Source organism: Lepidochelys kempii, chromosome 1, assembly GCF_965140285.1.
Source record: "Lepidochelys kempii isolate rLepKem1 chromosome 1, rLepKem1.hap1, whole genome shotgun sequence".
Classification (NCBI taxonomy): Eukaryota; Metazoa; Chordata; order Testudines; family Cheloniidae; genus Lepidochelys; species Lepidochelys kempii.
The window spans coordinates 346428405-346442791 of NC_136380.1; the positions used below are offsets into that span (position 1 = coordinate 346428405).

General features: G+C 43.7%; 1 protein-coding gene across 1 annotated transcript in view; it reads left to right on the top strand.

The window, feature by feature from the left end:
• Positions 1-14387, top strand: part of EXOC4 (exocyst complex component 4) — a 606961-nt gene that overhangs the window by 566245 nt on the left and 26329 nt on the right. The window contains exon 17 of the mRNA XM_073328862.2: positions 794-953. Coding sequence (XP_073184963.1) covers positions 794-953 — 160 coding nt within the window. The remainder of the gene's footprint in view (positions 1-793; positions 954-14387) is intronic.

Below are 14387 nucleotides of genomic sequence, written 5' to 3' on the forward strand. Positions count from 1 at the left end.
TCAGTGCAATTATGCTCAGAATATGACTCTGTAAAGATAGCATCTTGTTGTTTCCTGTGCTTAGTCTCTGGAAGTGGCATATATATCCATGTTTAAAGCAAAACCAGATTTGTTTCCTAGCCACCTGCCTTGGAGGATCTCTATCTGGAGATCCCAGCGTGCTTTTTCTACTCCATGCATCCTGACCCACCGTGATGATTCTGCAATTAGACCTGACCTGAGGCTGATGGCGCATGAGGCAGAATTCAGGGCAGGGCAGCTCACTCTTCTCCAGCGAAATTTGCTTTGCTGGGCTGACAGCGCATTAAAAAAAAAAAACCAACTTGATTTTATTAGTAGATTAAGCTGATTAGTAGATATGTGGAGTAGTAGAAATGGTCAGTGACAAGATGCCATAAACACTTCTGATGTTCTATTCGAGAGGAGCTGAACAGAAATTAGCCTAGGTCTGTTTATAATCCACCAGTGCCCATTTGAAGGTCCTGAAATATCCGTGGCTATGAAAATTTCACAGATAGTGGATACTTCTGCTCCTCATGCCATTTTTTTTGGTGTGTCCAATTTTTTTATGAATCAAGAACCTTTGGCGGGAAGTCACCTCAAAACACACTGAGGGTGGTGGTAAAGGCCAACTTCAGAAACACCTTAGGAACGTGAACAGCAGCATCTATTACAGATATGTTTTAAGAGTAGGCACCTGTTTAAATGGTTTGTGTGGCTGGTGACTAGAAAGCAATCTCTTGCTAAACATTTTCTTCCTCTTTGCAATTCTTTGGCTTATCTCCCCTCCCAGGCTTGGGCCACTTGATTTCCTGTATTCTCATCAATGGCGCCCAGTACTTCAAGCGCATCAGCGAATCTGGTATCAAGAAAATGTGTAGAAACATCTTCATCCTCCAGCAGAACCTGACCAACATCACCATGTCACGCGAGGCCGACCTGGACTTTGCAAGGTGTGTTGGAAACCATGCCCCTTGTTTGTTAATGCTGTGACAACAGAAGTAGCCTTAAAAGGTTAAACCATCAATTGTGTAGGTGACTGAATAAGCTGATCAATGGAGTAAAACCCTAGAACTGTTTGAAATGCCATCCACTTCTCCCTCCCACTATTCAGCAGACTCAGCAGAGAATCATTCAATGGAATGAAAGTCCCTTTGAGCTTATCTTCCACCAAATTAGTTACATTACAGTTGCTACATGCTATGAGTTTGCTGAAGGTTGATACCTGTAGTGCCCCCTTGAAAATGTACGGCTAGGTGGCAAGATCAGAGTCCCAGAATGCTCTCTCCCTTTACAGCTCTTGGTGGGGTGGGGGTAGGGGGATGCAGGAGAAAGGCAACATCCACTGTACATGTTGTTTGTCCCTATTTAACTGCTTCACTTATTGTCCTCCATGCTAGTCTCTGTGTTACTGCTCAGAAGACATTCCATTAAAATCAAAAGAACATCACGCTGCTGCTAATGCTTCTGGCAGCTCTGCAGGTGCGTTCTGGCAAGCTTGCCATAGAAAGCAGTTGTGAAAGAGACAGCTCATTGTCTTGACAAAAATATTCCCACTCGCCCAGAAAAGGTCACACATTGGGATTTAATGGGACACTTGTCCCTGAGGTGAAGAAGAATCTTGTATTCATTTGAAACCTAAGAGGGAACTTTAGGTAGGCAGACTATAGTTGCCCAAACTGGAATTTGACCATTAAACTGAGGTTAATGCCCTACTCCTGTTCAAATAGCTTGAGCTGTTTAATAACCCAGTGATAAAAATCTGTGTTTAGCATAAAGTAAAAAGTTGACCTCTCCAGAAGTCAAGAGGCAACAGGATTTGACAGGTATTCATTAAAGCTCCATAAGGCATACAAAAGGTACAATAAAGTCATATCCGTATTTTATAGATGTGAAAAGTGAGGCTGAGAGATTAAATGGCTTGCCCAGGGCCACAGAATGGAGATGGTGTCAGAGCTGGAGCTGGATCCTAAGATTTCCTGGCTCTCAGTCCTGTGCTTAGACTTATAGACCATGCCTCGCTAAAGAGAGAAAGTTTGGCTTTTCAGTCCTTTTACAATGTACCTCCAGCTCCCAGGTGCTGAGAATTCAAATAGACATTTCACAAAAAGCAGATGGAGCATGTTAACAAAAGCAAATGTTAAAACGCACACAAAGAAGTGCATTGGCTTTGCAAATGGATATAAGAACAGAACTGGTGTTTCAGATCTGTTGGCTCACTGAGGCTGGTAGTGACCATTTCAATAATAGGCAGCTGAGTACACATGAAATATTCATAAGGAAGAGTTTGGGGGGCTAGAAATTTAAAAGCACGGGTGGGTACAAGGCAAAAAAAATTGTCCAAGGCTAGAACAATCCACAAATAATAGCAAGTGGATTTTGTCATGATTTGGCCATCTCTCTCAGAGACTGAATTAGGTTGAAAATCTGACTCACTCAGATTAAGGTATGACTGAGTGCTTCATTTATTTGGGCGCTCATTTGGGGTATGGTGTCATTACTGTATTAATCTGTTCCTAATAACACTGACATGGGGGAGTTCTGAATGCTGAGGCCTGAGGAGGGAGAGAGATCCATCACTAATTCTCTGAGGAATACAATTCCCAAATTCAATCATCCGTTTTAAATTATTTTTTTTAGTTGAAATGTTAAGTAAATTAGTCCAGGTTTTTGGCAGGCAGAGCAAGGCTTGAAGATGTGTTAATGGTAACTGGAATCCAAATAATGAAACGTTGACCAAGCCCCAGTGGAGGTTGGCATCCTTGGGCCATCAGCTGTTTGCAGAGGCATTTGAGGCACTAGTTGAATAGCGATGGAGTTGTGCCTTTCAATGCCACACTGTGTGTCACTCGGGAAGGGCTAGAATCGAAAATGTTAGTTCCTCCCTTAGTACAAGTTCAAGAGCATTTTTGACAGCTCAGATGGCTGTATTGTTTCTTTCTTTCTTTTGGAGCAGATTTCTGTGATATGCTACATCCCTTTGAGTTTCAAATTACTATGGAATCCAGGTACCTGGATCTCCATTATTTGAACCTCCCTTGCTAATGACATCCCTGTTAGGGGGCTTATTCCTTCACCCACTTACTTCCCTGGTCCTTCTCGCATGAACAGAGAGCAACAATACCCGAAGTCCAAAGGTGCAAACAATTCGATGTTTATTGGGGTGAACTTCCAGCAAGCATGATTCCAGTTTCCTTCCTTAGTATCCTCCTTCCCAGCTCTGACACCACAAAGCCTTACACGTGTGTCCCTGTTCCCATTCCTGCCCTTAGCCAAACATGATTCCAACTTCCTTACTCCCATTCCCTGTTCCCATTTCCCCCTTTAGCAAAACATGATTCCAATTTTCTTACCCCCATTCCCTGTTCCCATCTCACACACCCACATGCCCACCCCCACCCCAGTCACTTCCTCATTGACTACAGATTATATAGTAAAACTTGAGTTCTGCTTAGCTATACCTTAACCAATCATTTTCCTGAAATTTAACTAACCAATCCTAACATATTGTAACATGATTATGTACCCAATTATATCCCACCACCTCAATTAGTTTACACCCAGCAAAATTAATTATACAGCAGACAGGAACAATCACAGAACCAGACAGAGATTATACAGACAAACAACAGCAAAGTGGGAACTATAATGACAAAACAATACAGAAGTGAGGATTTCACATCCCAGCTATTGATAAGTGAGTTCTTGCCAGACAGGATGCTATCAAACTAAGTTTCCTTTTACATTTTCTAGGCACTTCCCTTTCTCTGGAGGTGATAGGAACTATCAGGACAGGATTGTATTCCTAACAGCCCAATAGCACCTTATTTCAATGTGACTAGTTTGGAATGTGAGGATGTGACCGGTCGCTTCCCAGCTTATGGCTGCCTCTGCTGCTTAGCCAAAAGCCTTAGCCTAAGAACAGGGCCTCAGACTGTCACAGTAAGAGAAGGCCCTTACACTGGCAGACAGTGGTTTTGATTCTTTCTTTTATACCTCTATCACTAGCCAAGTGATAAGAATACACCTAAATTCTTAGAGTACAGGCCTTTGCAGACAGGCCTGAATCTCTATATCCTAACAATCCCTGTTCCATTGACACCTGCTGATCTGAATTTGCAATTATCCAGACACATTTAGTGTTGGCCCAATTAGTGGTCCAGCAATCAAATCCTCCTGTAAATATAAAATATGCATAACAATACCAAAAGAGCAAATAGTAACACTGACAGTGATCCTATAGCACCTCTCATACTAGGATTTCAAAGCACTCTGCAAAGGTAGGCAAATATCATTTCCTCCATTTTATAAATGGGGAAACTGAGTCACTGAGAGGTTTTTGTCACCCACCTTGTCAGTATTAGAGCCGCCCCAGAAGTCCCTGATTCCCAGTCCCATCTGCTAACTAGTAACGCTGCTGTTGGGGAAAATGACCTGTGACTGTAGGATGTGACTGAATATTCCTAACCACATTTAATCCGGTTTGTGAAACATTGCAACCCCTGTATTTCTGTAGAACCAGCCTTGAAGAAAAATAATCCATAGTTCATTCCTATTAGATGCGGGGGGAGGGGGAATTGTGACTAGTGCATATGTTACATATTTCAAATAGTTCTGTATTTCGTGACTCAATAGAGATGGAGGAAGATCTGAATTGTTTCCAACAGAAAAAACTCAGGTGTATTCCAGCTTTCATGAGACTATTTATTGTACAAGGTCTTTGTCATTCAAATTCAGATTTGGACGGCTGATATTTCCCCGGCTAGGTATTCAGTACCGATATTAGCTTCCTCGCTCGCCCTGTCATTACTTGTCTGCCCATTAGAGCTTGAAGTCTAGAGTTCAATATACAGACAAATACTATTAAAAGTTAATATGCAGCTCTCTTCACATTATGTTTTAAATTTGGAACAAGACAGCTGGTTAGGCTGTAAATTTATTCTATAAATTAACACATCCGAGCTCTGGTGTGTTGTGTTTTACAGTGGAGCCTGGTGCCTGCTGAGAATGCTGGGGAACCTAGCATATTTGTGTTCTCTGAGTGTTGGTCCTTTTTTCTTCTTTACATTCCTCAAGGGTTTGTACAGAGCACTGAAGAGCATTGCTTACCCTGCCTAGTCTGGAGTGGCTCCCTTTGGAAGTTTATTAGCAACCTAAGGCAGAATAAACCTCCATAAGGAAGTGTGAGTGGGAAGCCCTTTCTTCTATGAAGCTAAAGCCATGCAGAATATTCTCACTGAAACCTGAATCCACATAATACTCACCTGATTCTGGTGAGACTTTGCAATTTCAACCACATTTATTAAAACGTTTGTGAACCTGCAGTTCACATCAGAATCCTGTGAAATTCACTGCTTTGTGGGGTTTTAATATGATGCAGGAGATTTCATTTCAAATGAGTTTTACTTGGAGGTTTTGGGTTCGCCCTCTGCTCCAAGTTACGTCAGGGAAGGGGAGAGGAACTCTGCACAAAAGCACACCAAGGGGAATGTTGGCATGTCATAGAGAGCTCTATCAGCAATGGACTTAGGTATACTTGGTCTTGCCTCAGCACCTGGGGAAGGACTGGGTGACCTCTGGAGATCCCTTCCTGTCCTACATTTCTTAGATTCTATGATTCTGTGTTTCCCTGCAAAAAGTGAAACTGCCAACTTTCATACTGCTTTAGAAATAATTGTATCCAGTCACATAAGAGGAGGTGTAAATGATGCAGATAACTGACTGCAGTATTTGTGCATTTCTCTGTTTTACAAAAGCTATAAAGATCGGTTTTCTAAAGTTCATATTAATATTTTCAGGGATTTGGGCAGAGATTGCCTTTTTATTACATATGTCTAGTGTCTGGCACATTAGGGCCCTGATCGCTGATTGGAGCCTCTGGGTGCTACCAAAATACAAATGAATAATAAGGGTTTTCCTCCTACAGTAATTCTTTATTTAAAAAGGACATGTGCTGCAAAATTTAGATCTGGGACTGTATTTCAAAGGATCCAAAGTTCTGAAACTTTCAGATCCGGGGTTTCGGTTTGTGCCATTGTAGAAATCAAAGACTAGCTGTGAAATGTGTATGTGAATTCAGGTCTGAAACGCATGTGCCCATGTGCACACGCACATCTACCAAGGTGTCCAGATCTCCATTTCTGGTTCAGACATGTCTTTAAATAAAATGTTCTTCCACTGTTAGAGGATTTAATCAATGGAAGACTTATTCTTCTGCCATCCTGCTGTTCTCTCATTCTGATGCAGAGGGTGATGGTAATACTGCCTTCTTCCAGGAAGTTAATTGAGTTGGGCGTGAGAGAGTGATTGAAAATGTTAAATTTCTTAAAACAGCATGTAATTTTGACCTCTCTGGCATCAGGTGGATTGAGAGTTGCTACTGTTCGCTAGTAGGTCTGAAAGGCTAGTTTGTGCTGGAAGATAATTGCAGATTAACTAGAGGGAATAAGGATATTATCAGACTTCCTTACATCAGTAGAACTCCTATGAAATGAGCAAACTGTCTTTGAATCAGATGTAATCTTGTTTCTCCAACCTGAGCCAGGAGGCCAACTGAATGGTTAATGCGCTACACAGCCATGCCTAGGGCACACGTTTGGCTTCAGATTGGTCTCTCTCTGCCCCTTCCACCTTCACACAGTTTAGCTGGTGCTGGGAGCACTAGTTAATCAGGTCCATCTGTTTTTTGCCCAGCATTGATCACTCTGGCCAGTTCATTTCCAGTATAATAGGGATTTGACAGGAGGTAATCTTTTCCTCCTCTGGAAAGGAGAGAGGCACAACACACATGGCTTACAGTGGGAGTGTAGGGATTACTCTAGGTATTTAGAGGACTCTGTGGGGTGGAAGAAGATATTAAGTTGGCATCTAAAAATAAAACTCTATGTTAAAGGAGAGTAGTAATGACTAATTGGCCAGGAGACAAACACATGCATAGCAAACCTTTTGTGGTGAAGTGGGGGAACCTTTTCTAATGTGGGGCCTAATTTACAAGAGATGAAAGGCAACGGGTCCTGCAGACTCTTGGAGATCCTGTTCCTGCTACTTTAGAAACTGGGCTCTTGGATTTAAAGGCATCTTTCTAAGAGATGTGGAGTGTATGTTTCCATTGCAGTCAAACCCAGACTGTCCTAGAGAAAGCCCAATGAAAACGGTATCAGAACAAGCTATCAGCATTCCAGACATTGTTCACAGATTGGCGATGAATAGGCCCTTGCAGTGTAGTTCACGTGCATATAATCAGCACCATCTGTATGTACGCAAGGACCATCTTGAATTTTTATCCTTCAGGAAGGATAAAGACCTTTACTTCTGCTTCGCAGTGAAATGCAGCTGCTGTTGCTGCTCCTGTCGTTGTACATCTCCGCAGGTGGCCATCCAGCTACTTGCTGTTTACTCATAATGATGTTCCAACATACATGTAGTTGCTGGAATATGTATATTCTAAGGGGTAATTCCTGTCCCACCACCCACTCAGCCACAGAATGTCCTGTCTGCAGTGGATTCAGAGACGAGATAACGACTGCAGTCATGTTGGCTTAGAAGTAGTGAGGACACCCTGATGGTTTGTAGGAAATCACTAATGTCCCAAGAAAATTAAATGCATACTCCCAAAATCAAACCTACAAATCTCTTTTCCCAAACGTCACCAGGCTAGGTTGTATTTTCCTAAGAGGCTACACTGTTGTTTTCAAGCCACTCACACTGAGCATTAGCTGCTTTTGACTCCCACGGAGCATTGCCCTCGGACCAAGGGAAGCTGACCACCATTCACCTTTCAAAAAGGCTCCCTTTGTCATTTGTTTGATCTGTTGTTAAATCGGGCAAAAATTGGCCCTTAACATTTTTTAAGTTGCTCTGGGCAGGCCCTGGTTAATCATTCCAGAGCATGCATTTTCTTTTAAACTGATATTGTTTCTAAAAATTGTTGTGGATAAATAGCGTCCTCAGTGACATATAGACAGAGTTGGTAGGATAGTCACACAGGATGCAGGCCTGCTTGTGTTGAAATAATTGTCAGTGGGAGCAGGATCAGACTCAGTAATGGGATTTCTGAGAGGCTTTAATTCCTCACTGCAATGCCATTTAGGTTGCTGGGTTCCAAGAGCCCCTTTTATTCTGGGATTATTTGGTTGGAGATATTTTGTTTGGCTGTGTAGGAAGCCAGAGTCTGATCTGCATGTGGCCATCAGACCACTAGGAATTAGCAGTAACATGCTGCCATCTACTGGAGTTATCCAGTGGGAATTGGACAGCAAGAGTGCTTTAGACTGAGGTTCCTCAGAAATCTTTGTGCTGCTGAAATGTGATCCTCCCAAAGCTACTGAGTCTGGGTTTGACTGCTTTTGCTACAGTGGGGTAAATATATTATTTATCTTTCTGTTTTTGTTCTTTTTCTCTTAATAAATATATAATCAAGCACATCTGATGCCTGTGAATCTAAGAGGCTGTGGAAATAGCTAGAGACAGGCATTGTTCGGGAAGCTACTCTGCAAGTTCTAACTGAACACAATTCTTAGGATGAGCTTCAATTCCGACCTGCACCCGGTGTACCATAATGTCAACCTGCAGCAATAACCCCTAGCCTGGAGCCTTACGCAACTTTGGCAGGGCTTATTCCAGACCTAGCTCTTTCCTGTGGTGGTTTTGTGATATTCGCTAGAGCTCCCCCAGACTCCCACTTCACTTGTAACTGGAACGGGATAAAAACGTGCAGGTCAAAAGGGAAATATTATCATGGCTCCTGAGTGGGGATGTGTGTTTGGGGACTTCAGTCTAACAAGAGGATGCTGCCTGAATGGGCATGCCTGGGCACCCAGTGCTATATCAGACGGTGTGCCACCAAGCCTGACCACAGGAGAGATGTAAAACCAGAGTGGGCAAACCCCTCGAAAGTATATTATAGGTAGCTGGATGTGAGCAGGGCAAGGACTGGTTGAACTAATAATCTTTTTTCCCTTTCTGATTTCTGTGATCCTAACACAATGTACAATGCACACTCAAGTCCTGTTTTTTCCAGGGCCTCCCTACATGGGAGCCTCTTCTGCCATACTTAGGCAGGGGAGAGCTGGGTGGGTGACGCTAGACAGTCTGCATTGGACACAGTGGCGGGGGAGTAATGGAGCAGGGTGTGTCCGTGACCAATCCCCCATCAGGCACTGGTTGTAATATGCAACGTGGAAGAGCATTTACCATGCTGATGGGCACAGTGTAAGAACCTGAATAAGCAGAATAGCTGAAGCCTTGCCTCTGGATCAGATACAGCTGCAGTGCATTTCCTCAGTTGATGGGAGACATGCCTGCTCCTCCAGGTCGGGATTCTAGGGGTCCCTGTTCTGGCAGTGCCCTCTACCCTTCACATCCCCAAGAACCATCACAGATTCCCAAATGTTCAATCACTCTGCCTTGGCTAAAGTCGTTAAAAATGGGGCGGCCATATATGTTTTGATGTGTAGGAAAGTAGCTTTCAGCGGCTGACAATGAAACCGAGTGGCAGTTCAAGGGTTAAGTGCACTCTGCAAGGTGCATTCACAAGACTCCCATTTGTGGATGACCTGTTCTCATACCCAAGCAGTGGACTTGGCCATAAAGGCTTCATTCTGCCCTCAGCTATCTATAGGAGTTAAAGATGTACAGCACCTTGCAGAACTGAGCCCTACTGGAGTTACTCTGCAAAGGAACCAGAAGCAGAATCGACTGTAAGGAAAGCTCTCCCAGGCTGAAAGTCCCCTATCTGGAGCCTGGGAAAGATGTGTTATCTCCATGCTTGTGAAGTCAGACCAATGTTGTGTGCTTATGGAGCATTGCCCCAGATTTGCTTTGGCTCGTTTTAATTAAAAAGTTGTTTTATTTTTCAATTAAGAATTTGGCTTCAAAAATATTTCCTTTTCCTTTCTTTGTCTCTTGTTTTTTCCCCCTGTAGTTTTCATTGAGCTCAGATCTCAGCACAGCTTTAAATTAGCTGTAATTAGTGGTTTCACTGCATTAACCAAATATCCTAACTGCAGAGAATTAAAAACCACTCCTCCACTTGATTGCTTTTCCCATTTGTGTTGGGTAATCAGAGAATGGGCTTTCCCCCTCGTGTTTCTTTACTGGCCATCTCACATGACACAGGTGCAGTGGGGGAACTAGGGACAGTTGCTTTCATAAGAATGGCCATACTGGGTCAGACCAAAGGTCCATCTAGTCCAGTGTCCTGTCTTCTGTCAGTGGCCAGTGCCAGGTGCCCCAGGGGGAATGAGCGGAACAGGGACTCATCAAGTGATCCATCCCCTGTCGCCCTTTCCCAACTTCTGGCAAAAATAGCCAGTGATGGATCTGTGCATGTGTAGGAACACACTGGAATGCATACCCCATTGGGTCATATGGTCTAATATATTATGTCCAGAGGCTCTCAGTGCTTCAGAGGAAAGGCTACAAACCAACACACATCCCTCAGTGCACGTAGCTAACTGTGCAGAACTATAGCACAGGGCAAATTTGTACCCTGCCCCAGCTGCTGATCATCTTATGCCCTATGAAATATGAAAGTTGAGGAGTGATTTTTTTCACTCAGTTAATGTGACTGCAATTTATATTCTTATTCACACGATGGAGAGGTTTAAAAATACATAATTTTCTCAGGTTCCTTTAGTTGTCAAGTAACACCTACTGGTGAACAGCTGAAATGTTAGTATCTGGTGAAAGGCACTCATTACTTGCTGTGTTCAGAAAACTGCATCAGAAACTCTTACTATGTATTTGCATGCCAGTAACACTTAGAGGGCACCAATCAAAGATCAAGGCACATTGTGATACATGCTATACCGATACGTAATAAAAATCCAGTCCCTGCTCCAGAAAGCTCACAATCTAGGTTATGACAAGATGTAACAGGTGGATAAGACAACAATCAAGATGTGGGAAGACAAGATGAGAAAGCAAGCAAGTCATTGCACAGTAAATGTAATTCTCTCAGCTCACTACCTGCGTGCCCACTGTTGGTTCATTTCAAACATGTTTGTTCCCCCTCAGGACTGAAGCTATGTACACACTACAGCTTAGGTCGGTACAAGTTATGTCGCTCAGGGGTGTAAACAAGCCACCCCCCTGAGCGATGTAAGTTACACCGACCTACCCACCGATGTGAACAGAGCTATGTCAGCAGGAGAGCTTCTCCTGCAGACATAGCTCCACCGCTCGCGGGGCATGGAGTAATTAATCCGACAGGAGAGCTCTCTCCTGTCGGCTTAGAGGGTACACTCGCAGCACAATAGTGGCGCAGCTGTAAACTCTGTATAAACTCTGTAGTGTAGCCATAGCCTCAGTCCTGGGAAGTTTTGTTTCTGAGTTTGCATCAGATGCATCAGAAAAAATATCTCACCTGGTGCTGATTTTCCGTGTTTAGAAATTCAAAAACACCAGAAGTTCTAAAGCAAAGAATCTGACTCTTGGGGGAGGATATTTCTGATGTTTGTCCTTAAGTAATTTTTCTGAAATGTGAGCACTTGACTATAAGGGCTGGATGAAGGGGACTTAGCCACGGGTTAACAATAGCGTGTAGCTTCCTTTCCTCTCTTCTTTGTTGTCTCTCCTGATTACAAGCCCCTGGAGAAAGGGGTTTTTATGCTGCTGTTATTATTGTTTTACTGTAGGTGTCCGGAGGGCATAAGGCACTTCACTGACAAACAGAACATATGTGGTTCCTGGCGCCCCAAAGACCTTACAGTTTAAGGCCCCAGTCCAACAAAGCACATAAGCAGGTGCTTCACTTTAAACACATGAGCAGTGCCAGTGAATCATTGAAATCAACGGGACTATACTTGAGCTGGGTTGGGGCCTAACTGTACCCATGACACAGAAAGCGAAGGCAGTAAAGAGTGGAGAAGATAAGAACTAGACGGATAGAAATAAGGCAAGGAGAGTAATGTGTCAAAAGAGAGGGAGATGCTGGAACAAACTGATAAAGAGCAATAGGTCACTGGGACACAGGTAAGATCTAAGAGCTCTGAAGGGACTTGAGAATAAAGTGGGTGAGCTGAGTTAGGCTGGAGCAAATCCATCAAGCGTTTTAAAAACCAAAGGGATTCATTCTGAATTGATTCTGAGTGAAGTGGGGAGGCCAGCGGTGTTTTCTGTGGCACTTGCTAACATATCTGCATATGACTGAGATAGTAGGCAGTATAATAATGTACATTCTGCAGAGCTGGTGCTTAAGGATGCCTTGAGAAGGGAGTTGCATGCAGAGGTACAAAATAGCTAAAAGCATGCTGCGATGCTTCCCGGGGGCACCAGGGCTGTGAAGCATCTCGCTACCACCTGCCTTGAGCATGAGGAAGCCTTGTTTGTGCCTGGCATGGGTCAGCTCCCCAACTCCAGTGGCCATAAGCCCTCCTCACTCATCCTATGGAGGCCCTGCTCTCTCTCTGCAGGTTAGTGAATGGCACACTCCAGCCTCCAAGCATCTCCCTGAGCATCCAGCCCCTGGTCCCCTGGACACTTGCAATATTCACAGATTCACTGCTTCCAAAGAAACAGCACATCCAAGCTCACCAGTCCACCTCAGATCACTGCTCCACTTAACACACAGCACGTCGATATGGTGATAGCAAAATCAGGTATCCGTGTATTTAACAAAGCATAAAGATGCAAGTGGTAACAAGTAGAAACCTCAAAGACAAATGGTTACGTATAAAAAAAATCATAACATGCATTCTAGAGCTTAGACTTAATTAACAAGATACTCTCATGTAATCTCATGTAATCATGTAAACTGAGAGCGAACGTGTATCCCACCAGGGAATACCTAGGGCGTGGCAAAAACAATCACAACGTACAGTGCAGGCATTGTAATGCCTCATATGAATCACTTTCTCATGTTCTGGGACAATGTCCGGCAGTTCAAGGTGCACGTATCCACAGACATAACAAGTTATGCGTAAAACTCACACGAGAAGCCCGTAAACTTAGTGGACAATTTATCAAGAACTACATCTGCACACTGCCAATAAGGAACTACGAAAACCAGACCTTGTTTTTGTCAAAGATGGAACAGCCCTGGTGGTCGATGTCACCGTATGCTTTGAACACAAAGACCAAACTTTCTCTGATGCGGCGGCTGAGAAAGTCCAACACTATGCATCTCTGACAGATGAAGTCAGAAAACTAACTGAAGCCACTAAGGTCAAGTACTTCGGCTTTCCTCTCGGCACGAGAGGAAAATGGCCCAAAATCAACGAGCAAGTCCTCTCAGCCCTTGGTATGTCAGAGTACGCACAAGGAAGAGCTGCTAAACTCTTCAGCCGTAGAGCTCTCCTGTAATTCCTCGGCCTACCAACAACTCTTGTGTTTTCCACGCTGCGAGTTTTGTTTAGGTTGACTGGCTTGGATTCTTTCTGCATTCGTACCACGGGGTGGGCCCGTCTCTTATGGTGGGAGAGACTTGATTTGGTGCCAGATTGTTTGGCACAAACCTCACAAGCCCAGTCACCAGCTGGTTCCTGTGATGTCAGCCCCTTGCATTTAGGAATGTAACATAGGATGCTGTGTGCTTTAGGATCGATCTTATCACACAAAGAACATTGGAATTCAACATCCTTCCCTCCGTGGTGACATTTAAGATGTACATGCAGAGCAGTTGGTTTCCCTACATGATCCCCGCAAAGGGGACATGCTGGGTTATCGTTGGGTAATCTCACCAGAACCTTTCCCTGCACCCTAGTCTCGCATTCTCCTTCTGTCACCGCGACAGTGGGTGTCTTGGGAGAAACACTGATGGTATTGTTTCTATCGTCTGCCAGTGTTTCAGAGCCAATGTGATCTATGCCATCATGTGCCAGCAATGCCCCTCTGCCATGTACATTGGCCAAACTGGACAGGCTCTGCATAAAAGAATAAATGGACAGAAATCAGATGTCAAGAATTATAACATTCAAAAACCAGTCGGAGGACACTTCAATCTCTTTGGTCACTCGATTACAGACCTAAAAGTGGCAATACTTCAACAAAAAAACTTCAAAAACAGACTCCAGCGAGAGACTGCTGAATTGGAATTCATTTGCAAACTAGATACAATTAATTTAGGCTTGAATAAAGACTGGGAGTGGATGTGTCATTACACAAAGTAAAAATATTTCCCCATGTTTATTCCCCCCCCGCCCCCCGCGCTGTTCCTCAGACGTTCTTAACTGCTGGAAATGGCCCACCTTGATTATCACTACAAAAAGTCCCCCCCCCCCCCCGCTATCCTGCTGGTAATAGCTCACCTTACCTGATCACTCTCGTTACAGTGTGTATGGTAACACCCATTGTTTCATGTTCTCTGTGTATATAAATCTCCCCACTGTATTTTCCACTAAATGCATCCAATGAAGTAAGCTGTAGCTCACGAAAGCTTATGCTCAAAT